The sequence below is a fragment of the Python bivittatus genome, unplaced genomic scaffold (assembly GCF_059951505.1).
Source record: "Python bivittatus isolate LINGU-HERP-01145 unplaced genomic scaffold, Pbiv_v1 ctg000480_np1212, whole genome shotgun sequence".
Lineage (NCBI taxonomy): Eukaryota > Metazoa > Chordata > Lepidosauria > Squamata > Pythonidae > Python > Python bivittatus.
The window spans coordinates 78,621,410-78,645,830 of NW_028277075.1; the positions used below are offsets into that span (position 1 = coordinate 78,621,410).

Below are 24,421 nucleotides of genomic sequence, written 5' to 3' on the forward strand. Positions count from 1 at the left end.
TTCCTGTCTGCATGTACACACACAAACCATTCTTGATCACATACACCCATATGTACATACACATGTACATGCATACTGACATATATCTCCCTCCCTCCCTTCCAACACATATAGCAAAAAAGGAAGAAGAAAACAGGAAGGAGATAGGGGAGTGAAGAGATAGCTGCACTGGGAAAGAAAGAGAATGATGGAATAAACAAGATAGAGAAAGCAAGAAGAAGTAGCTGGATAGGGAGAAGGAAAGCAAAGCAAAAGAAAGACAAATAATTTGTTGGAAATTCAACAGCTGATTGAGTTGGACTTGGCAAGCCTAATCATATGTATTACTTACATATTACTTTGCCTTAAGTCACACTGAGTTCCTAAGTACACTGAGTCCCTAAGTACACTTAGGACTTCTAGTCCTGTGTAATCCCCATGAAGCCCTATAACCATCTACTCCTGTTTAATGGGGAACAGGATGAGAGTACCTAGCCTAGCCTTATCTGCCCCCCCCCCCCCCCCGGTTGTCCCTTCATTCCCAGTGTTAATTATTTGAGAGAAAACCCTGCCCTTTTCCTTTGTTAAATATGTTACTTCTTTTAACCTGGCTGAATGTCAGTAAGGCTCTCAATGCACAGTCTATTGATTTTGCTTCCTTGGTCTTGTTCAGCGATTGTAGTGGTGAATTTCAGGTATCATGGATAATAATATTAGATGGGTCAGTGTTCTGGATGGAAGAGCCTGGCTCTGTGGAAGTCTCATCCAAAATAATGCATTGGCAAAAAATAATCCAGCCTATTAGAGAATTGAAATTTTATTTCAGCCATAGCTATAACATTATTTAAAACTTTATGATTTGGGTACAGTTCATATGTAACTTTAAATATACACTGGTGATATGTCAACCCACCTAACAGTATCCAAGAAAGCTAGATTTTCACAAAGACTTGTTAGCTTACACTACAGAATCTTGGAACCTGGATGTGTGTGTATTTTAGTCCCCTTTTTATTAGTGATTGCCTTCAGGTAGTCCTCAGTGATGCCTTTAATCTTTGAAATCTCTTTTGATTTAGGGAGAAAGTGAGATACAAACAGAATATATCTTCTTGTTCTGCAGTATTCTTCAAACATCCATTCTCATTCCGAGGCTCAGAGGATTTCATTTCATTTTGAGCAGTGAAGGGAAAGAATGGCAGGAGAGGGGTACTGTCCTGCTTGCAAGCACTGTAAACGCATGTGGTTGGCTGCTGTGCAAAACAAAAAACTGGTCTAAGATGGGCTTTGGCCTGATCCAGCTGGTCTGTTGTCATGTTGTTGGGGTCAGTTTCCAGCCTGTGTATTATTGCTGATCTTTGTAATTAAAACTGTTGAGCTTCACCAGGCCTGTGGGAAAATAAAGGTACAAGGACAGCTTCAGTAGATCACATGCAACCAGATCAGAGTGTCATCCCTCTTTGCCACATACGTGTGGTCTTCCCTTTTTCCTTCTTCCAGGCAGCAAATCCCTTTATCCTTTCCCCCTTAAGCCAGTACTGAGAGTTACACTGATTGTGTAAGGTTCTTCTCAACACAATCTTTGCATAGGCAGATCTGCCCCATTAATACCTGTAAGCAACCTGAAATTCCAACCCAAGTAATGTTTTAGATTTTGTCTAATGTCATAGATTATGCATGATGGTGCTTTGCTAGGAGGTGGGAGAGGGCAGAACCAAGTTGCTGGGGAAGGTGTAATATCTGACACCATTTGTACTCATTCAGGGAATGGGTGTTATACTGTGAGCTCACTGTTAATTAATAGGGGATGGGCATATTACTGGTGTTGCACATTTCTATTCCCATCTGTTGCTTCAGATAAAACGCTCATGCTGAGTCCCTGTCTGAATCTGGTTTTTGGTTTAAATGCACATGTGTGTGTGGGATGCTTGGCTGAACTACTCAGTTTTGCTTTGGGCTGAGTCCCAATGCAATTCCCAAAGGCTGGAAGCTGCCTGTTGTTAACAACTAACAGCATCTTCCTATCTGCTCTGATGCATCCTCGTGTTTTCTGTCTCAATCTTCCTTGGAACTGTAAGGCTGTGTCTGTATATGTTGTGCAACTGCTGTCTTTTATGCCTTTTCAGAATTAGGCTCTTCTAGAGATTTTAAATGTTAGGAGTGGATCCTCTACAGGAGAATTTTTCACACTGAAAACATAGTCATGGTGATCACTGGAGTATTCTTAGGGCTACAATGTGAATGCTTGCAAGGGGTTTGATGTTATCAGAGATGCAGGACATTTTGAAAAGCAGTTTTTCTCTTGCTGTCTTGCTGACAGTTTTTAGAGACTGTCATGGAAGCCATTGCAAATCTCTCCTATTTAACACAAATCTTTTCAGCATATGTAAACTATATATCTTGTGTGCAGAGAGTCTCATATGCAATTACTATCAGTATATATTCTGATCTATGTCATGTAATCATGCAGTTTCCTCCTAGGATTCAGGTAACATAACATTGCAAAACCTGATTTAAAATAAATACTAGCTCAAATTTGCAGGTAAACTTAAACATTTATCTATTTGTGTATTATATTTTTATCTTCTCGTTCTTCCTCCAAGTATAGTACCTCAGGCTAGTTTACATAATTGTTGATTTACTTATTCATCTCAATCTCTTTTGCCATCTCCTTTTCAAATATCCTGGGAGATATATTTGACTGAGAAAGAGATGAAGTGAAACTTCCTCAAAATGTCCCAGTGGCATGCTGCAGAATAATGATTTTAATCTGGGCCTCTCCAAGTTTTCAACATTGTATTTGCATGGTTAACTATTTTAACCTGATTTTTTTGAGTTTATAGAATAAGCTAAAATGTGATCGTTTTGAATAAAGACACATCACATACATCTGATTAACTCTAGACCGAGTAAAACCTTATGCTCAATGTGTTTTTGCATTTAATGGACTTTTTCAAAATGAAAATAGCTACCTGGGTGCAGTGGGGAAAGGGGAAGTGCAGTTAATTATTAAGATCATAGTAAGCAGGGAAGGGGACTTTAATCTTTTCATCAGTTTGTTCCTTCCAGGCTGCTATTTGGCAATAGAAAGAAAACTTCTATTGATATCAAAGAGAACTTTTCCCAGTGGGAATTGCAGCTTTGCAAGAACAGGTTTTCTTGGGACTACAGCAAAGGAGGAAAAAATTAGCTTGAATTAGCCTGCTGGGATTCAGGCAAAGGCTCCTCTGTGCTTCAGATTCAGTTCCAAAAAAAATGCTTCAAAGCCCATGGGAAACAATGTTCTGCAACTTTTTAAAGCAACTGCTTCTTTTTCTGAGAATCACATGGCAGCTGCAGATGAACAGTTGCAGATAGATGCTATGTTTGTGCCCCCTGTGCTTTTCTGAATTATATCAAAAGTATTATACAGCCCTAATAATTATGTTTGCACTTTTAAAAGTACAGTAATGTTACCACAGTTTGGCATTCTTGGCTATAAATTAATTCCAGCTGATATGTGCTTTCAAGCTCCGATACTGCAAATGTATGATGTTATTGTGTGGTTTGTGAATCCAACTGAAGTTTACCACAATCAGAGCTTAAAGAAATCACCTGAGCTGTGATAAGTTATCTATGGACTGTTCCATGGATGTTTCCAACTAGTATCTCGCATTTTCTGTGTGTACTATTTTTGTTGGGGAAACCTTTCAGATATTACAACATAGCCAGAATACTTGCTTGGGTTAAATGAACTTTTACCTAGTTTGAAAAATCATCAATTTACAAAGTCAATACATAATTTGTTCAAAGAATCATTACAGTATGTATTTTCTTCTTCCAGATGAGGATAGTATCCAGGATCCCCAGAACTATGCAACAGCTAATACTAAATGCTCAATAAAAGCTTTGGATTTTCTTTTTTTTAATGATATTCCACAGCTCTGTGCTCTGATAGGAAAAAGTCCAATTGGGCATTACTTTGGTTTTCTTGGAATTTGTATATTATGGATTAAACTAGATTATTCAAAAGACCCATTTTTAATATTTACATGTATAAAACCACTGAGTATGGCCTGGGAATAAGAGAGCCCAGAAACAAGCAAACAGCGTTGATATAGGTTGAGTCTATTTTTCTCCAAGGTCGTAATATATAAACACGACATTCTAAGAACCTTTTTCTGTCAGAATTTGCTCTGTTAAATTGACTGTTGCAATGAAACCAAACAGTGGTTTCATCTGACTCATGTTATAAGAGAGAATGTGTAGATATCTAGTTAACTGATCCAAGTTTGTGAGTTTCTAAAAGGATGTCAGGAGTTGGCATAGTCTGCTGGCTTACGTTTGGCATATGGCTGGAATGTGTTTCTATATGCAGAGGTTGGTGCCTGGCTTACTTTTCATGATCTCAAAAAGGCAAAAGCCAAGCAGGGTCAGAACTCTTTAGTTCTGGGATGGGGGACCATCAGGACATCCCAGGTTGATAGACAAATGTGTGAAGTGAAAAAGTTGTCCTGGAAGAAGGCAATAGCAAACCAATCAGAAATTGTTACCAAGATAACAACATGAATCCGTCACATATACTCTGCAACCTGCCAAAGAACAGAAGGCAAGGTGGAGAACAATAAAGAGAATAAAATTCAAAACAAACAGATTGACATTGCATTTATTACGCTTTTTAATTAAATGTGATTAAAATAGAGGTTAAACCTTGGGCGAAACCCAGTTTAAAATTGGGTTCTTCAAGGAGAATGCGAATAAGAGACACATTTGCTTTCAAAAGAGAATGAAAGATACAATTTAGGACAGAGATTGCACACTTGGTGCTTATGGTAGGAAGTCGGAAAGAGTAATGAAAAAGGAGAAGTCAACTAGGACTCTATCGACACGCTCAGGAAAGACTGACAAACAGTAACAGAATCCCAGGGTGTGGAAAAAGGCTTCTGAAGAGGATGATGCTTAACTAGCTACCCACTTAGTCATTAAATACTAGCCTTAAGTGATACTCTTGTGCATATGGGTAAAATGAAACTCTGAAAATCAAGCTTTTGGTGATGCATGCTTCAGAATTACAGAGCCAGCTGTTCGCACATATGTGTGTAGGACTGAATTCAAAATTATAGTGTAAATTGGTTGGGAATTTTGATTTGTCTCTAATTATGTAATCTTTGAATAATCAATCTGTACTAGAGTAGGAGGTAGGAATTTCTGAACAGAAATGAGAGCTTGTAGGAAATGGATCATTCCTTGACCCCTTTCATGTACAGTGCAAAAAGCCGGTTTCATCCTCTCTGGTAATGATCAGTGCTAGGGTAAATGAGTACACTTCTATATCCGCTATTTTTTTTTTAACCACTTCCCTAAGTGCTCTTGTTCTATTCCACATGGCAGTTTCTCAGGCCCCATAGCTTTACTCCTTATTTTAATATTTGGGAGAAACATATTTTCTAAGGAAGCTTCCAAATCAAGAGGAATAGAAATGAGCAAATTCTTCTTTACTCTTCCCTGCATGAGAATGGAAGAAATCAGTAACATGATCTCTAATTTGCAATTATTTGTTTGCAATAAAACATGCCATAGTTTATTGCTTCTGAACACAGCCAAGGATACTTTTTCTATGGTACCATACCAACAGTTTGATGGAATAGCTGTATGCATCTACTGTCTTTGGATTGTTTTACATTTTGCTTGTTAAACACACAAATACACTTTATTGTTAAATGTAAACTTGACAAATGGTCACGGCTGGTCCCAACTGTTATATGACATTACATGATGCATGATAATTTATTACTTGGTGCATTGACAAGTATTGCTTTTTGGAGTGCATGTAAAATAGATTATACATTCATCTAAAAAAATGTGTAATGTATAAAGCAGTCATCAGTGTATGGGGGGGGGCAGGGGGGCAATAAAAGCCATCAACAGACACTGTGGTTACTGTTGCTTGTCTCTGTGCAGTCACTCCAGCCAGCCAACCCTGAGTTAGCTTTTGTAGGCCACCCGCTATGGCAGCAGCACACTTGACTCCATACAAAGAACGCTAATAGGAAATGGCTGATAAATGAAGTGTCTTGATTAAATTTTACTTTGCCTCAAATGGTGTGTGAACTGCATTGTTAAAAGGGTCTCTCAGTGGTAAGAGAGGCCTGGCTGATTGCCATGGTTATTCTGGTCCTTCCTGGTGACAGAATGATGTCCATATGATAGGAGTCTCCCGAGGCTATTTCTAATCCTAGACAGAACTGTATTCAATTCTCGTAAATCCAAGGGTGCTCTGCATATGAACTTAATTCTTCTGTATTTCACAAAACAACCATTTTGTAGGAAAAGATGCCCTGAAGTTTTTGCAGAGGGATGCAGTGTTGCAGATGGTTGCTTTCCCATTCTTTTGGCTTTTCAGTGCCATGCCTCTCTAATTAAGTTTGAGGAAATAAATTTAATTTGAAACCTGTAGCCCGAGCAGTTCCCCCTTTGTGTTATAGAATGCAGAGATGAAGAAAAACTGGTTGCCTTCCAGATGCTGCTGAATTAAAGCTCCCAGCATTCTTCACTATCAGTCAGCAGGCTGGATCCTGAAAGCAACATCTGAAGGGCCACATGTTCTCTCCTATTGTGGAATTTTGATGGATGAAATGGGTAGGTTCTGCCCCATTGCTTTTATTGGCCATTTCCTGTTTCAGTTTAGTAGAGGATAAAGTTGGTTAAGAAAAATGCTAAACTTCTGCATTTAAAAGAATGTTCTCAGTTGAGTTTTTCACCAACCTCTTTGAAAGGATGAGCTCAAAAATATGCTGAAGAGACCTTCCTCATCCTATGAAGTTGCCTTATGCTGAATTGGGCCTTTGGATCATCTTCCCCAGGGCTCTCTTTTTCGTGTGGTAATGGCTCTCCAATCTGGCTGAAATCTTGAACTGGCCTTGGCACTGATTGTACTTGGAGCATCTGCTCTACAACTGAGTAAAACTGAAACCGCACTTCTTCCTACTTCCTATTCCTACTTTTTCTGTTATTTCTGTTTAAAGTGTATGATTGTGTGGTTTTAAAGATTGTCTCCTTGCTTCTTTTTTTCATGTGCATTTCATGTGCATTTCAGGTCCTCCAGAAACTTGGCAAAGCTGATGAAACAAAAGATGAGCAATTTGAACAGTGTGTGCAAAACTTTAACAAACAGCTGGTAAGTGAGTTTTAAGGATTTATTCATTTATTTGTCCACCTATTCTTTTATTTTATGAACTGCCTTTCTACTTAAACAAATGCTAGCTACATAATTTTAAAAGCCTTGAACATTCTTGATTACTGTTTTTTTTTAAGTTAATGGAATGAGGAATAGTTTTTTTTCAAAAAGGGGTAAGGCAAGATAACAGCACTAGGAAGATGTAGTAATGCATATTCATCCATTAAGTTTTGAAGTACTCTCACTATTTGGATGAAAAGATGTATTATTACTATTATTTATTTATTTATTAAATTTGTATGCTGCTGACTCTGAGCGGCTCACAAGTAAAAATGTTTTAAAAAAACCCAGAGACAAAAATAAAAGAATAAAAGATGGCAAAGATGATAAGAACCAGACAGGAATGAAAAAGAAACAAACTCAAATAATTCAAGGGGCTTCAAAACCCTCGCCAAAGCCTGGGCAAAGAATATAAATGTATTCCATATTAATTCAGTTAAAGGTTACAAAAAATGTAACACAGTGACTAACACTCCTCTCCTTCCCTGATCTTAATTGGTATCAAACTAACGCCAGATTGTCAGGAATGACTCGGGGTACTTAGATTTCAGTCTGCTTACCTTGGTATAAGATTTTCAAGGAGTATTTGGCAAAATTTAGAGGCATTGATTGATTGCTGTAACCACCTTTCCCTTCCTGTAAATAGCATAAAATATTGAAAAACTGCAGATAGCCCCTTCTTTTGAACCTCAGTGTACTTTAATGACTTATTTAATTTGAAACAAAAGAAATAATTCTCTTTCTCTCCCAGTTCTTCTTGTTAGAATATAATATCTGGCACCATAAAAAAATACAACTGAGCAATTTCTGCTTGGTTATTGCAAGAATGCATCATTCAAACATAAAATAACGTTGTGAGGGAATACATTGGCAAAATGTTAAACAAATTAATCCCCTCACAAAAGGTTTGTATGGAACAGACTATGTCCCATTTAATGGAATATGTACAAAACTTGGATTTTTAAAAAATGCAAGTAGAACAATGAACAAGTATAATTTTTTTTACTTATTTGTTTAACTGGGTTCTCTTTATCTAGTTTTAGGAGTTGTGTGGAGTACAGATCACTTTTTAGGTCATATTTATGCAGAAATATTGAAAATTCAAAAGGGTTCACACACTTTTAAGCACCACTGCAACTATTAACTTGGTTTATAAGGAGTAATAAGTGATCTATCCAGGGCTGTTAAATGCAAAACCCACAGTCACAGGCAATATCCCCAATCACTGGTTGGCTAGTTGCGCCAATTAGGAATGTGTGTGTGTGTGTGCGTGCGTGCGCACAGAAAAGTAATTTGACAATTATGAGCAAAAAAAAAATAGTCTTGCAGGCTAGGTCACCTTTTTGCTTAGTTCTAAACAGCATATAAACTAATTTACTAGGGTGCAATACAATTTTTAAAAGTCATGTGTGCTTTCAGCATACATTAACACAATAAGTAGTTTGCCTTATAACATACTGAAATGACAAGCCGTGTGGAGGAGTTCATCTTGCTGTTTTTTTGGATTACGAGCATAAAGTAGAGGAGTTCCTCAGTACTGTGTGAGCAAGCGCCTCCATTAAGATAATTTTAAGCACAAATTCACAATATAGCATGGGCGTGGCAGAGTGGACAAATAATGTAATTTCAGCCAGTGCCCTACAGCAATGGACATAATAGGTAGGTGAAGAATTGCTTCTATCCAATTGAATAAGCAGTGAATTGTTGGTACATGGGCAACAATTATGAAACATATCAGTGCCACAAATTAGGAAATACATGTCAGAATTTACTGTTTAAAATATTCATAATAAATAAAAACCAGCACAGATGCACAGAATAGTTTTGGGGAAAGGAGATAATTTTTGTTGGACCCATAGCACAAATGAAGAGGTTATCTTATTCCCCATATTGCATTTGTGATCCTGATTAAATTTCAGTTTGGCACAACAAATTATGTAGTGCCAAACTATATACTTAAAGTTACATTTTCTTTGGCCCTTTGTTTTGCTTTTTGAATTCATTATGGAACATATCTTAATTTGGAAATTCAGAAGTCTCTTACCATTGACACTGATTTCCTATACAGCTTTTGTGCGCAAAATTTATATATCTAAAGGGCAGATTTTGTTTCAAAAGCTAACATTTCCTAATCGTCAGCAGGGCACCTACACATGGCAATAAGTCTTGACTCTCCAGAAACCTCACCCCATAATCAGGAACTTGCTTATAGAAGAAGTTCACAGACATAATACAGTTTTATTGAACACCTGATAAAAATCATATATGTGCAGATCTACCTCTTGTTACTGTAAATACAGAAACCAAAGTTTGTGCAAGTTTTTTTGCCCCACATTTTAAATTCTAACCTCTCTTCTGCATTTTCAAGTCAACAAAGTTGATTGTAGCCTTTCTGGCTTTGAGATTGGGAGAGACTTGCTTAGAGTTTACAAAACTGTTCTGTCTTGCCTGAGAATCACTGATTCCCATCCTGCCAGCTTCAGCACTTAAACTGCATAAGTTTCGACCCTAAATTGAAAGGTCTTTCAGAAAACAGGGTTCTTGGGATTTTAGACAGTCATGTGTATCTTTGTAAAGAAGCACACAATTTCCTCTCTTTTCTCCCCATCATGCCATTCCATGTTTTATAACTCTATCTACTTGATTAATAAGTTGGTACTTGGATTGGCATCATGGATTCCTATGATTTCCATTGACCTTAAACACTTCCCATGGACCCTTCTCCAAGGATTTAAAATAAAAATATGTTTAAAATAAAATGAATGAAAACTTACAAATTTGCCAGCTAATATAAGCTCAAGTGATAATAAGAACAGCTTACAAGATCTTTTAGAAAAACATTTTAATTTCTCTAGAAGTCAGTGTTCTTGGATGGGTTCTCATGAGAATTCAGCATTCTCGCTCAGGATGATGTGAGGATAAAATTGCTGAAATCTCACAGGATTTGGTGATATCACAAGATCTTTTTTTTTCCCTCTGGGAAAAATGTTAGTTGCCAGAAAAATAAAGTTGGCCCTTGTATTAGAATAACAGCCTATCTGCCAATGTTAATTAAATACAGAAATAGCTTCTTTAAAAAAGGCTTTGCAACAGCAATCATATTTACTACATATACAAAACAGATTCGTTTTGCTGAACAATTACATTTACTTGGGACAAACATAATTTTCCTATGGAAGACCATTAGATATTTTAAAGGTAAAAATGATAATATGAGCATCTAGAGATCTATATTGTCTAACTGGTTGCCCTAAGTAGAAGAAAGGATGGTGTGGTGATCAGTATCTTTCCTGTTTATTGCTAGCCTGTCACTGCTGCTCTCTGCAGGACCCTCTGGCTGTCGGGCTTTTAATTTTGTTGAGACTACCTACCTCCCTCTTCATTATCCTGCCTGCTTTTTGGTTTATATTTGGGTCTGAGAAACCAGACTTGTGGTAGCCTATACCCATAATCATGGAATTCAAGTCAGGGAAATTTAAATACCAAAGGAAGTTGATATTATGAAGCCAGAGACCTTTCTCTATTCAAGCTGATGTCCCAGGAAGGATGGAAATGACATCTAGGCATCTATTAAAGAATGGGCTGATTGTTTGTTGTGTTGCTGGGAAGACAAACAGACAGCTGTCTTTGCTTTGCCCTGAGCTAAGGCTCTGTTTTTATACAGTCAAAGTGGGCACAAGGTCTGCTGTGAAATGGAAGGGATATAAAATTAGCTGTCTCGCTCATGCACTACACTGTCAACTTTTTCTTATTCCTGAATGGGAAGGGAATCTTGTTCTAAATACCTTGTATGTCCATTCAGAGATCTGTGGGCATGCTTCCTTTATCCTGCAAAAGGCACGAGATGTACCTCCCTATTAGCTTAGAGGCTGACCTTGATACGTGTCATGTAAGCCAAACATGGCTTGATTTTTTTGGCAGAGGCCCTGACATTCCAGTAATCTGAGGCACCTCTGGAGTTTGATGAACAGCACAACTGGGGCTAAGCAGAAGAAGTCTTTCTCCTTCACTGATCTGTCCTTTGTACAGCTCCTCAGAATAACTTCTGCTTTTTACCAGGATAGATTAAAATATAAACAAATAAATAAAAACACAGCTAGGAGCATGCTCCCATTCACTTTCTCTGTCATTTAAAAGTAAAAACAACTCAGAATTGTCAAAGCAACAACAATGTTTTAATGTTTGCACTGTAAAGAAGCTCTCAGTTATACATTATGAACAGTAATGTATACATGTTTAAAACAAAATAAAAAGGGATATTATTCATGTACCACTGTTTTAGAGGATAGAAACATATATAAATTATACAGAATACTTTAAATGTTCAATATGTATACAGGCATAGGATATGAAATGTGCTTGGAAGGGAATGCTTACTGTATTGGCTAATCTTTGCATTGGTCACTACACTTGCTGATTTAACCAGCAATTTTTTTTCCCATTATTCCTTCAACAAATGGTTACATTTGGAGCTGCTTAACTTTTTCTGTTGTAGTAGGAGTCATTCTTGGTCTGTTGGCAGTGAACAGTTGTAGTGCATTTTCAGAAATTCCCACTTGTGGAAATTGCTGTCTGGAAAAGTGTTGATGTTAAGAATAATTCCCAAATTATTTTGACATATCTAGGAAACTGCAATTAAACACAGAGCCTTCTGCCCCAGACAGTGTCTATTTTGGCAAAGGAGAAGAAAAGAAAGAACAAAATGCTGTGAATGATCTTGCAAAACCCTCCAATGATGGGTTAACTTATATAGCCTAACATATGCTCTGACTTATTAATTTTGATCAGAGTAAGAGCTTGTCTGTTCTCTCCTGACAGTCTATTCTTCCTATTACTTTAATTTATCTCCCATCTGTTTTATGGCATCCACTGAAGCTCTAATGAGCCTCAAATTCAGTGAGTTTCTCAAAAAGCAAATTGGGAGCTGGACCTGAAATATTCATCTGCCACATCTCTAAATAGTAAATGAACAGTGTTGCTATTAAATATACAGCCTTATCTTTCCTGTTCCTTTCTGTTCTTTGTAAACTGGTTATAACACTAAACGTTTGATGAGGCTCAAGCCTTAATGGATGAATAATGACAGGAAAGTCTTTCTTGCACTCTTATGCGCCTGAGTGTCAGAGAGAAGCCCCAGCTGTTCCTGATCTATCAAGCTGTCTATCCCCCATATACTCCTAGGCTTGCAGAATAAGCTTAGCATGTGGTTATATGTATATTTACACCCGCCCCCCCCGCCCTCCCGCCCTCCTATAAAGGTATGTATGGACAATAAAATCCATACATTTTTGGCCATTATGAACATTTCACAGTATGTTCTGTTATGCCTCTCACGTTTAGGATGGCTTCTTAAGATGGTGGGAAGCAAGCATCAGCAATTACATGGCTGATAACAACTGAATCAGATTCTTTGTTTAATTTTGAATACTTTTGCAGGTAGCAATTATTTGTCCAAGTGGAAACATGTATATTTTCTTTGCCAGAGCCAAAGTGGAATGATTGATTATTCAAACTTTTCCAAATCACCTTTGGGCCTCACACCAAAAATCCACCACACTCATATTAGTGCTAAATTACTTAGGCAATACTGCGACTGTTACTGATTAAACAGGATAAGATTATCCATGTTAGATCAGATCAAAGACTTGCTTACTATAGCATCCTATTTCCCATATGCTCAACCAGATGATTAGGGAAAAGGCACATGTAGAGTGGTAGTGCAGTAGGACTCTCCTGCTCGTTTCCTATCATTTGGATTTCAGAAGTATACTAATTTTAATGATGATACTAATCTCTACCCGTTATTAGTAGTGCATATGGACACATCCTTTATCCTCTGTTAATCTAATTCCCATGATAACATCCTGTGGTAATGAATTCCATAATTTATATGCTGTGTTAACAAAGTGCTTCTTTTCATTTTTCTGTATGTCCCATCATGCAGCTTCATTAAGTAACCCTGGATTCTAGCACTGTGAGGGAAGGAAAAAAAATCTCTTTAGTCACTTTCTCTATGATAGGCAAAATTTTGTGCATCTCTACTATGACCCCTTTTATTCATCCATAAGACTATCTCTTATCTCATTGTAGGATTGTAGCTGATGCAGTAGCCTTAGCTGGTAAAAGTGCTTCATGTTACAGTGGATACCTGTGCAAACAGTGACAAAGATAGATCTAGAACTACCCCCTATCTATGGGCTTTTAGGGGGAAAACAATGACTCCAAAACAGATTGAACATCACTCAGATAGATCACCCACTTGAGTTCTGTTTCTTGGTCCGCAACCAGTCCGTTACCAGAATCAGGCACTTTTTCAGCACTTCCATTGACATATTGTTACAGTGTTGATGGTCTCCCTGATTTCCATCATTAACTTTTGGCTAGGCTGCTTCTTCAGAACAGGCAAACATGAAGGAAGGAGACACATTTTAGAGTTCAACAGCTTTAAGGTTGAAAATATTTCAAAATAATGCCAATCAATGTACAATTGCTATCTAAATAAATTACATGTTTCAATTTTTACAACAGATATACTTTTATAAGCAAACCAAGCTATACATAATGCAAATTATACATAATTCAGTTATTTTAATGTTCTAATTGGCCTCAAAATTAAGTACTGTGTTTATTCATTTTTTTCCTAAATATTTATTTCTCCACCCCCACAAAATAGCAAGAAAGCCTATTATTATTTCCCCCATTGCTTCAACATTTCTGGAAATGTTGCATTCCTAATAAATTATTTTGGGGTGCTTGTGTTGTCATCTATGGTGATTCTGTGGAAGAATCTATTTCTGTTCAAGTTTCCGTTGATAATGATGAGATTATAGCCTCATTGACATAGAGAGCAGTACAACCTCCAGTATACCGCACATTGTCCTTCTAGAGACTTCATATTCAGAAAGAGTTTGCAACTGATAGTTCCTAAAACTAAGCTAACATTGAATGAAAAAAGATTATCCCACTCATTTTATGTAGTACATTTGAATGCTGAAACAATATCAGTGTAAAAATGTTTTAATTTTTCCTGTTGCCACATCAAGAAATGGAAAACTACAGTGGAAAAGTATACCATTAGTTTGTTAATAGTTTATATTTTTTGAAGGGCAGAATCGAATCTCAATAACATTGATATTAAGCACATGAGGAACTTAGTTGTAATTCTGGGTCCCTTACAAGTAGTGTATCATAAAGGCTGAAACTATGCATATAACTCAGAAATAAATCCCTCAGGTAAGTTGAATTTACTCTGAAATGAGTGTAGGGCTTCAATCTTGACTTCTACAATCACCGAAGAATTGATTTTGACTGTTTTTTACTTTCCCAATTTGTCTTTGAATTCATGGAGTTTATGAAACAGAATGCAGTGTTGGTAGCAATTACTGCTTTAACCAATTTCATTTCTGGTAAGAAAGCTTTGCTACATCATCAGCAGAATTGGTGGGCTACTTATCAGAAACATAAAGCATAACCCTTAGATAAGAGGAACTCTATTATAACTTCTATTTTTTAAAAAAAGCGCAAGATAGACATGAAGAAGCAGACACTTTTAGAGTAAGAGTTGAGGAGGACCATGACAGGAAACATATATTCAGAGTCTGGTACCTCCTGAAACAGATGTTGTATAAGTTTCCTCTCTTTAAACTCCCCCCTTTTGAAGATGAAAGGAAAGGGGAAATGGAGTCTTTTGTATGAGCAGATGCTGTTGGATACATTCTTCTCTTTCCTGCTGCCGGTGTCCTTCCTTTTGAAAAGTCACAGCTGTTCTTATGGCCATAGAACCATCCATCCAGCTTTTGTTGATGTTAGCTGGGAAGAGACACCCTGCATGTGATCATTTCTTTTCTTTTGTACTCTCTTTGAAGATACACGCTTTGAGGACTAAATTATCCCATATGCAGAAGTTTTGCATTATTGGAATTGTGCTAGAGATATTGGTGGTGGACTTTGATAATTACAATTTTATAAGGGACGATCAGTCCAGAAATGACTTACATTCTAGTTGTAACTAATACAAGAAGAGATGTCAGTGAATCTAGTCCTGAATGTACTTGCTTCAGTCCTGAATGTACTTGCTTGGAATTTAGGAGCACTCAGTAGACAACTGTAAAATTGCAATATGAAGTATTCAACTTCTGAGACAAAATTTCATATTCTAAATATATTTTTATTATTTTAATTTAAATATTAAAAATTTGAATATTTCAGAAAATTCGTTTGTTCATGCATGCTGCGTTGTTGAACTGAAAAGACAAAATTAAAGTTATTGTGGCTTAGATTGCACAAGAATGTTGAATCATTGACCTAAACTTTCTTAGCAAGTCCCAGTTGCACAACCTGATTAGTTGAGATTGTGTTTTTCTGCTGAAATGGAAGTTTGATTTATTCACTTTAAAAATTTTTTCCTTGTCTGCTGAACTCTCCAAACCAGCTAAAAATATTCACTATTGAACAGATGTAAACAAAAGTACACAAGTAACAGACAAAATCAGTAAGCCAGGGGATAATAAAATGAAGGGAGAAGTAGAATTCAAAATATTTTTCAGCTTTTCAGATTTGTAGCTGGGTTCCTTCTTTTTTTTAGAATAGATTATTTCTGCTTTATTCAAATTGCACAACATTATTGTGTGTTTCTGGGCTTAATTCAAGGTATTGGTAAAGCTTTAAATCAAAAATAAGAATCTTCAACTCAGCATATGTTGCTGAATTCTCTCCCAGCAGCCCAGTCAACATGGCCTGTGGTGAAAGGTGCTGGAGGTTGTAGTTCAGGAGCATCTTGAAGGCCATGAATTCTTACTCCTGCCCTAATTAGCATAGGTCCAGACTCTTTGAAGGACTGTTCCTCTTATTTGAAACTTCCTGCTTCATTTCCATAGAAGTCTGCTACTAACAATAATGACCAATAAATAAATAAATAAATAAATAAATAAATAAGAAAAGTCATGGTAACATAAGGCAAACTCTATGCTTTCATACTTGCATTCTGACATCACATTGGTTGCAAATATAGAAGTTATGAGGTTTGCATCATGATGTTACAATGCATGTTTTGTCACTTCCCTTTCATGTCCTCCATGAATACCCCACCTGTTTCATTTTGCCTTCAGATTTAATTAGCTTAATACAGACCCAAACTTATTATCTATACCACTTGCAGATGTCTGATCTCTTGTGTTTTTATATAAAATCTTTCTAGCACAACAAATTGTACAAGACAATTTGTTAATTCCCTGTTTTTTAAAATAGTTCTAATGCTCTCTACTTACTGTAAATCTGAGGTAGTTAGTATATGCAAATATAAATAATATGGAATTATATGGAGGACTGAATGAGATCATTTGATAGATTAAATTAAAAGTTTTGAAAAATAAAAGCAATAGTTAATTGGGGGCCTGAAGGAAATTAATATGGCTTTCTAGAGGTAAATGTTCTACAAAAAGGATGACACATCTAAAAAGTCAAATCTCTGATAATCTGGTGAGTTGCCTCTACAGCTAATCTTAGAGACTAGACAGGTTCATTTGAAAGAAAAAATATTCTAGCCTCCCTTTTTAGGATTTTAAAGATGAAAACCAACATTTGAAACTTGGTATCAAAACAAACTATTGTGACCTGTTATTGTAAAGCTTATTCATTGATTCTGTTCTGGGATTTTATTTTATTTTTTTAGTCAGAAGGATCCAAGCTACAGAAGGATCTCCGAACATATCTGACTTCAATTAAAGGTAATACTTAGAATAAATCCTAATTACTTTTCTAGAATCTTCTGTGAAGTAAATTCCATCAGCCACTATTAAGGCTTGTCTTGCCTTGTCTTGTTTATTACTGCTATGTGGTAGTATCTGCATTAACTTTAAAAAGCTATAATTATGGAGCTGAGTAGTTGTTGAAATTCAGTGGAGGTCAACAAAAATTTGGGATAGGGCAAATGCTATTTATTTGTAGCATAACATGGAAAAGTTACAATTTCTTGGGGATGTGCTACAGGCAGATTCCACTAGTATTTTATAAATGCTTGAAGCTCTGTCTTGTCGCATAAGTTAGGATGGTGAGAAGATCATTGAGGGTGGGGGAGATGCCATCATGGTTCCTGGTACTCTACTGGGTCCCATGGCAGTGAAGGAAAAGTGGCCACTAGGCTTGAAGACTTGGAATTTTGGAGTGGGAAGTTTCATCTGGTTAATAACAAGTGAATTACATATTTTATAATTTTCAGTTTCCAAGAAGCAGGAGAGAATTTGATAAGCAATCGTAATGCAAATCTCCTCTTTCTGATGGGACCCTGTCCCCTCCTTTTAATTTTGTTCTTACTACCTTAAAAACACACACACACACACACACACACACACAACTTGGCCCAGACTAATTATATCAATATACAGCATTTCCTAATTTAATCTTTCATTATAATGTGGAGGAACAGACAGAAAGAAATAATAAAATTTTGTTTTAATCTCAGCCAAATATTTGAAAATTCTTCATAAATTATATTATGTTTGGAAATGACAGATTAGCCATTTTAAAAAGCAACTTGATTTCACTTGCTTATTAAAATAAGAAATTAAAGAATATCAAACCACAAGGGTTCCCTTTTGTTCATCTTTTTTTTTTCTTGTCTGGAAAACAAATATTATCAAGGGTTTGGGATGTGTACTTGATAAGTGAGCAAGGTGTTTTTTTGGGGTTTTTTTTGTCAGTGGGGGGAATAATTATTTGGGTAATACTGTGTTGCTCTTTTCTATTTCAAAGCAATGCATGAAGCCTCCAGGAAACTTACAGAGTGTTTGCAGGAAGTATATGAACCGGATTGGCCAGGAAGGGATGATACTAACAAAATAGCAGAGGTGAGGTTTGGATTTATCACATATTAGCATTATAAATATATTGTGATTTCTGTTCTGTGGAGGCAGCAAGTATTGTATGGATTTGGGTGGCTTGTAACATAGTTACTTGGTTTGTTACCCTGTGGAACCATAGTTTAGTATTACACGAGTGAATGTGCTTATATCGCAGACTTGCACTCTCCATTCTCCTTTGATACTGTCACAAGGAGAAGAATAGAAGCCATCACTTCCTCTTGATTATTTATCAATTTGTTTTGAAAACATTAATTTACTGAAAGATGCCATGACCACATGACATGATTTAAACTTGCTTTGTTTTCATGAACCAGGGTTTAAATTAATTACAGCTTGCCTTTGTTGTGTAGAATAACATTTGCTTTAGAAGACGGTGTTTCCAATCTCTTCCTTGTGCCTATAGCAGCAAAGCAGGAATGGGGGAGTATTCAAACTAAAATCTTGAGCTTATTATTTCTGACGATGCTTAACTATGGTTTTATATTATGCACAAATTGGGCCAGTGTGTTCTATGATACAAAATACCCTTTGTGTGATACCAAAAATTCCATATGAGAACAAGAAGCAAATAACAATAGCAAGTCTCTTACATTCACAGCTGGCTAGTATGAAACCAGACCCATAGATCTGTACTGATCTACAAATAATATCTTCTAACTTAACGTGATCATGGGGCACTTGCTGATGTTGTAGTTGCTTAGAGAAAAGCAGAAATGAACTGATGGAACCTATATATCTCATAAGATCCAAACTACATCAGGGACAGAAAAAAGGCATAGAAATATTTGTCATATAGCAAATATTCCAAGTATATCTTCAGTGCCTTGAACTTCTGCATGGCAGGTTGAAATTCAGCAGTTAGAGCTTTCCTTGCTATACAGAAGATGCATTAAAATAGTATCCTTGTCCAACTCTTGTAATTAATTGTAGCTTTTAAAGTTGTCTAGAAAAAAAAAAACCATGACAATTGTAGGAATAAATCCCAGTGCTATTACACATACGTATGCTAAAAAAAGGAAGCTTCAAACATGACAAAGGTTTGTCTTATGGATTCACTTATTAGTGATAGGGACGGCATGTACATGTCACTGTTATTGTACATTTGCTAATGTAGATGAATTTGACCTGCATAGTGCATAAAATAACCCTTAGAAACAACTCTTTCCACATTACTGTTGTTCTGTTCTAGACCAATGACCTGCTTTGGACAGACTTCCATCAGAAACTGGTAGATCAAGCACTGCTCACTATGGACACCTATCTTGGCCAGTTCCCAGACATAAAGGTATGGGTCTCACGGTGGTCTATCTTGAATTCCTTTTGAAAGGTGAAATCTACATTAGCCATGAATCAAATAAAGGAGTGTTTAAAAAGACATTATTAATTGTGGGGACCATCCAGTATAACAGACACTCCCTCCTTACATCTGTATCTTTAAGAGCTTGATGGTTGTTATTTTTTATTTTTGCAAGTAAAATAATAATAATTATTATTGTTGCATTTGGGTATGCCTTCCTGTTCCCTCCATTTTAAAAGGCCTTTTCAAACTAACATTCATACCAACACATATAATCCAAAATTAAGTATTTATATAGTACCTGAGGTGGAGGCTGAAGTACAGAGCAGACTCTGGCCAGCTAACTGTTGGAGCCTCCTCGGATATTCAGTACTCACACGCATCCATCTTGTTCTTTAGCCTCTTTGTAGTAAAACATGCCTGATATATGTAGAATTTCACAGAAATTATTATTAGGGATGATTCTCTTAGATGTGACTTATAGAGGGATTTATAATGATATAATTTATATTCCACCATTTTACTACCAAGAGTTTATAATGTAAACACAAATGCATTCAAGATAAAGTAGTCAAATGATAAAATAGAAAGCTAACAATAATCAAACTCTTAATAAAGCTGAAATAGAAATATGTAAAAATCGAGACTCCAGTAGCCCTATATCTCTCTATCTCTATCTTTATCTATGTGGTTGCTAAGAGTCAACAATGACTTGATGGCGCATAATCAGTCAGTCAATTGACAGTAGATCTAATAGATGGTAAAACTTATAGACTATCAAAAACAATGACTTGAGTTTTAGGTGAAATAGAGTAATGGAAGTGGCTTGATTTATTTAATTTGAAATATAAAACTTACTAAAACCATAAAATATGTGTCACATCAGAAAACATTGTTATAATGAAAAAAAACCCTTCTTTGCCCAGATTTTGAGTGGATAGTAAGTACTGTTTGGCTGTACACTATTCATTCTCTTAACACACACAAATACAGTATTTTCTTTCCTATAGTTCCTTGCTTTCATTATTTTTTAAACTTTTTAAATTTAATTATTTTTTTCACATTTTTTGAAACTGAAGTTTGGTTTTTGTTGTGAAAAACAGGAACTAGTTTTTATTGTCTCATGGCCTTAAGCTAATGAAAAATTAGCATGATTTCAATATGAGCTGTTGAGTCTTTTTTTCCTGTTTCATCTGTCAGAGCTCTCAAAGCAAAAAGGCATCAGTGACAATGAGGTCCTTCTTTAAGTGCTCTTTTACTACCATCACCCTAAGGGCAGGACACAATATTCAGTCTGCAAAAAAGTTCATTCTGTAACAAAAGAAATGAAGATGCAAATGTAGAATATGTTATGTGTGCATCGTAACAATTTCAGCAATTCTATTTCTTTCAGTGTTTTTTTTTTTTAAAGGAATGGCATAGAAGGGGATTTTAAAACTCTCTCTCTCTCTAGGCTTCTCATATTTGTTATTGCTGTTTTGCTTCCTTTTTCCTTTTTTTCTTCTTTTTCTATTGTTTTCTCTTCTCTTCTGTTTAATTAATTAAATAAAGGGAAAATACTTTCAAATTTAGAGCAAAGAAAATAATACAAAATGGGTTTGTAGGTGAATTATTCTCTGTGTACCTGAATGAGGTTTTTTTTTTTAGGATAGAAAGCTGTTCTTTATTTCTTTTTCCCCTCCCTTATTCCTCAAGAAAGCATAAGTGCAAGGAATCCATTCATGTTCTTTTCAATCCTTCACTGCATCTATACATGGAGACTTATAGCTAATAGGGAGAATGCAGTTCAATCCTGAGACTCTTTTCTGTGAACTTACCTTGTAGGCTTTCTTCTCTCAAACATGACAAGGAAATGTATTTGCCGTATGGCAGTACTTGTAATTTAGTTCCTACATGGAAATGGTCATCTTGAATTGGTGTTAGAGAAATCATTTAATTTTCTGCTGTACCCCAGAAGAATAGCAAAACCAAGTTTCCTTTTTCTTGCACTTAATCCATTTTATGAAGGCTTTTGAATATTTTTTTCAGGTAGCCACTTTAGGGCTGTTTGGTTTAAGAAACTGTCACCCACATACAGTAGCTGCTGGCTTGGCTAGCAGCTTGCTGTGAGTCTTCAGCAATGATAGTTTAGATTAGGAGAACTTCTTTGTTATAACTGGCAACAGGTGATAGCAGTGAGATTACGTGAGGCAGAACGCTTCTCCAATTTGGAGCTCACCTCTATTTAATTTTTTTTTGAGCTGCTGTATCTGGGCTGCAAAAATCTGTATGACCACTAATTTTCAGTAAAGTGATATATAAAATTAGAAATCGTATCAGAAATTCATTGCTCTCCAGTTGTTCTGAGAGCAGGGCTTTGGTGCTCTGCCTGCCCCACCCCACCCCTAGGGACCAGCTCGGGATTTTTTTTCCTCACTGTGAAAAGCAGATTCAATGAGGATAGAAGGGTGGTGGGTGGGAAGAGTCCAGCTGGCTTCCTGGGAACCTTTGGGCCCTTTCATTGGCTAGTTAGAGGCAAAGCTAGCTGGGTCAGTGGAAGGATGGGGTGCAGCAGTGAGGACTCTCATGTAATGGCCCAAAACAGCTGCAGAGCGTTTGAGGATCAAGGCTGGTAGTGACTGAGTTGAAGTGCCCTAAGAGAGATAGAAACACTTGAATAAAATATTGAGGCAGTAGGATGAGCGGGTCATTTTGAGGGAATGGGAAAGCTGTAAGATGAAGTTGTACAAAGTCACTGCATCTCACTTCAACTTCTCTCACAAGTATCTTACTCTGAAGATGAAGATAAAAATAAGATAACTCATTGCTGTGTTCCAACCTTCCACTCAGCCAGCTAGTATTCCCTCCATTCTAGCTGGTAGAAGGACACACAAAAAAATGCCAACTCTCTCCTTGTGTTTCCATTGATGCATTTGCCAATTGGAGGTGGGTGGGGGGTTGTGGGGGTGCTGTGCCTCAGAAAGTTCAGCATATAGTAAAGCAGTCACATATACATTGGGAGAAATAGGTTGAAACCATTATTTACATTGATCTTAAATAGGTTTAAGGAGCCTGACTATAAGACAGTTGCTTGTTGGTAGCATAATTGGGAGAATGCATATACACTGGACTGTAAAAATTGTTAGTTCATGGCTCTGATGTTCTTCCCACATCTCCTTTCAGTCTCGCATTGCTAAACGGGGAAGGAAACTTGTAGACTATGACAGTGCCAGGCATCATTATGAATCTCTTCAAACTGCAAAGAAGAAAGATGAAGCTAAAATTGCCAAGGTAAAGAGTCCTTGTAAGAGGTGGTATGGCTACTTTCTCTCTTTTTGTTGTTAATCAAGTTATTTAACCACTGTATATATATGCACCACTCTGTGTGTGTGTGTGTGTGTGTGTGTATATTCTAAATGTGAAAGCATTGATTTTCAGTTGAAGAAAAATATGTCTTTCATGCCTGGATAAGCCTTTTTTTTTTTTTTTTTTAGTATTCTGCAAAACAATCAGCTTTTTGTTATCAGAGGTCAAGAAAGCAAATTTCAGAATTCCTGACAAACATGATTTTATCTTAGAATGAAAAACAATGCAAAAACTATTATTTACAGCTGAGATGGAAAATCAATAGGAATGTGTCAATGCTAAAAGGAAAGAACTAAATGAAGAAACAAGACGTCTTATAGCTGGGGGTGAAAAAGATCAGTCTAGAAAGTGCTCTTTCTATAAGTATTCTTTTTCTGCTGAATTAATGAAGCATTTAGGGTTTCTGGCTGATCTAGCCTTTTCTGATTGGACTACTTGTGTCATGGGGCAAAGTGATTTTGCTAGGGCAAATTGTCCAGGCTCTTTCAGGTGAGAGGCACCTGCCCCCTTTGGGCAGAGGTAACTGCTGTGCATTTCTATCTGCAACCATTGCTGAGAATGCTGATGATACAAATCATGGATATCAGCTGGAGTGATTTTGTGAAATTCAGATTAAACATCTTCTCAATCAAGCTTCTCTCTGTGAATACTGTTCCTTTTTCTCTGAAAAATTTAAAGATGTCACTAATGGGGGAATACTCTTCAATTCACATAGCTCTGTGTAGCCCCCCTCTTCATTCTAAATGCTGCTGTAAGATCCTATGGATGTTTTAGTAAGTGCCATTATGTTTAATGCAACTTACTCTCACCTTAGCCTTAGAGAGCTGTCAACTGGCACAACGGAGATAGACATGGAGAAAGAAGACTAATGATAAAAAAAATGTTTTTCTTCCTGGAGGAGAAAAGGGACCTAGATCTGATTTATCAAGTGTGATAGGATATAATTTTGCTTTGTTCATTTCTCTTTCAGTATAACATCAAAGAAAACCCAACTGTATTATTATGGGAAATCTTCCCCCTCAATCCTCTTTAATTGGTTTACCAAAAGTTTAGTTTTGTAAAATAGCATTAAAGTAAGATATATATTGAGTTATATTAATACTACTTCATTATGCTAAGGAGCTTACTAATAATTAATCTGTGTCCTGAATGTGAACTCTGAACTTAATGGTCCACTGGCAGAATTTTATCTTCAATTTGAAAATCAGTTATAAAGCAGCCTGATACTATTTAAAAATCATGAAAATAATTTTAATTCATTTCTTGGAACTTCTGGATAAAAAAATAGTACAACATATTTTTTAAAATATTGAAATGTTAGGATTCAACAAAGTTGCCTGGTATATATTGAAATCTTCAGAAAATTAAAATTACTGTGATGAGCAAAATAGTTTTGTATCTACATCTCAGAAACAACCATGTATGAAGAAACATGGCTTGTGCTTGTGCATAACTATAATAATATACTAATAACAACATTGACTCCTTGGATAGTCCCATTGATCCTTGGGGTCAGTACTGACCCCTTTGGAGAACCCTGCTTTAAGGCAAGTAGTGAGTGAGCACACAGAGGCAGTCATAAGTAATTTCAGATTATGCAGGCCCCATTTGTAAAAACTTATTTCCTTTTGCCTTTCTCTACCATGCACGTGTATTGGTGTATTTTTGTAATACACCCTTTTCACCCATTAACATAATCAAGAGAGATGCGGGGGGCCAAGCTCCTGG

General features: G+C 36.4%; 1 protein-coding gene across 5 annotated transcripts in view; it reads left to right on the plus strand.

Moving 5' to 3' along the window:
• Positions 1–24,421, plus strand: part of BIN1 (bridging integrator 1) — a 108,565-nt gene that overhangs the window by 40,690 nt on the left and 43,454 nt on the right. For all 5 annotated transcript variants that reach the window (XM_088146404.1, XM_088146399.1, XM_088146401.1 and 2 more), the window contains exons 2-6: positions 7,052–7,132; positions 16,863–16,917; positions 17,942–18,036; positions 19,241–19,336; positions 22,511–22,618. In XM_088146404.1, the coding sequence (XP_088002530.1) occupies positions 7,052–7,132; positions 16,863–16,917; positions 17,942–18,036; positions 19,241–19,336; positions 22,511–22,618 (435 nt within the window). The remainder of the gene's footprint in view (positions 1–7,051; positions 7,133–16,862; positions 16,918–17,941; positions 18,037–19,240; positions 19,337–22,510; positions 22,619–24,421) is intronic.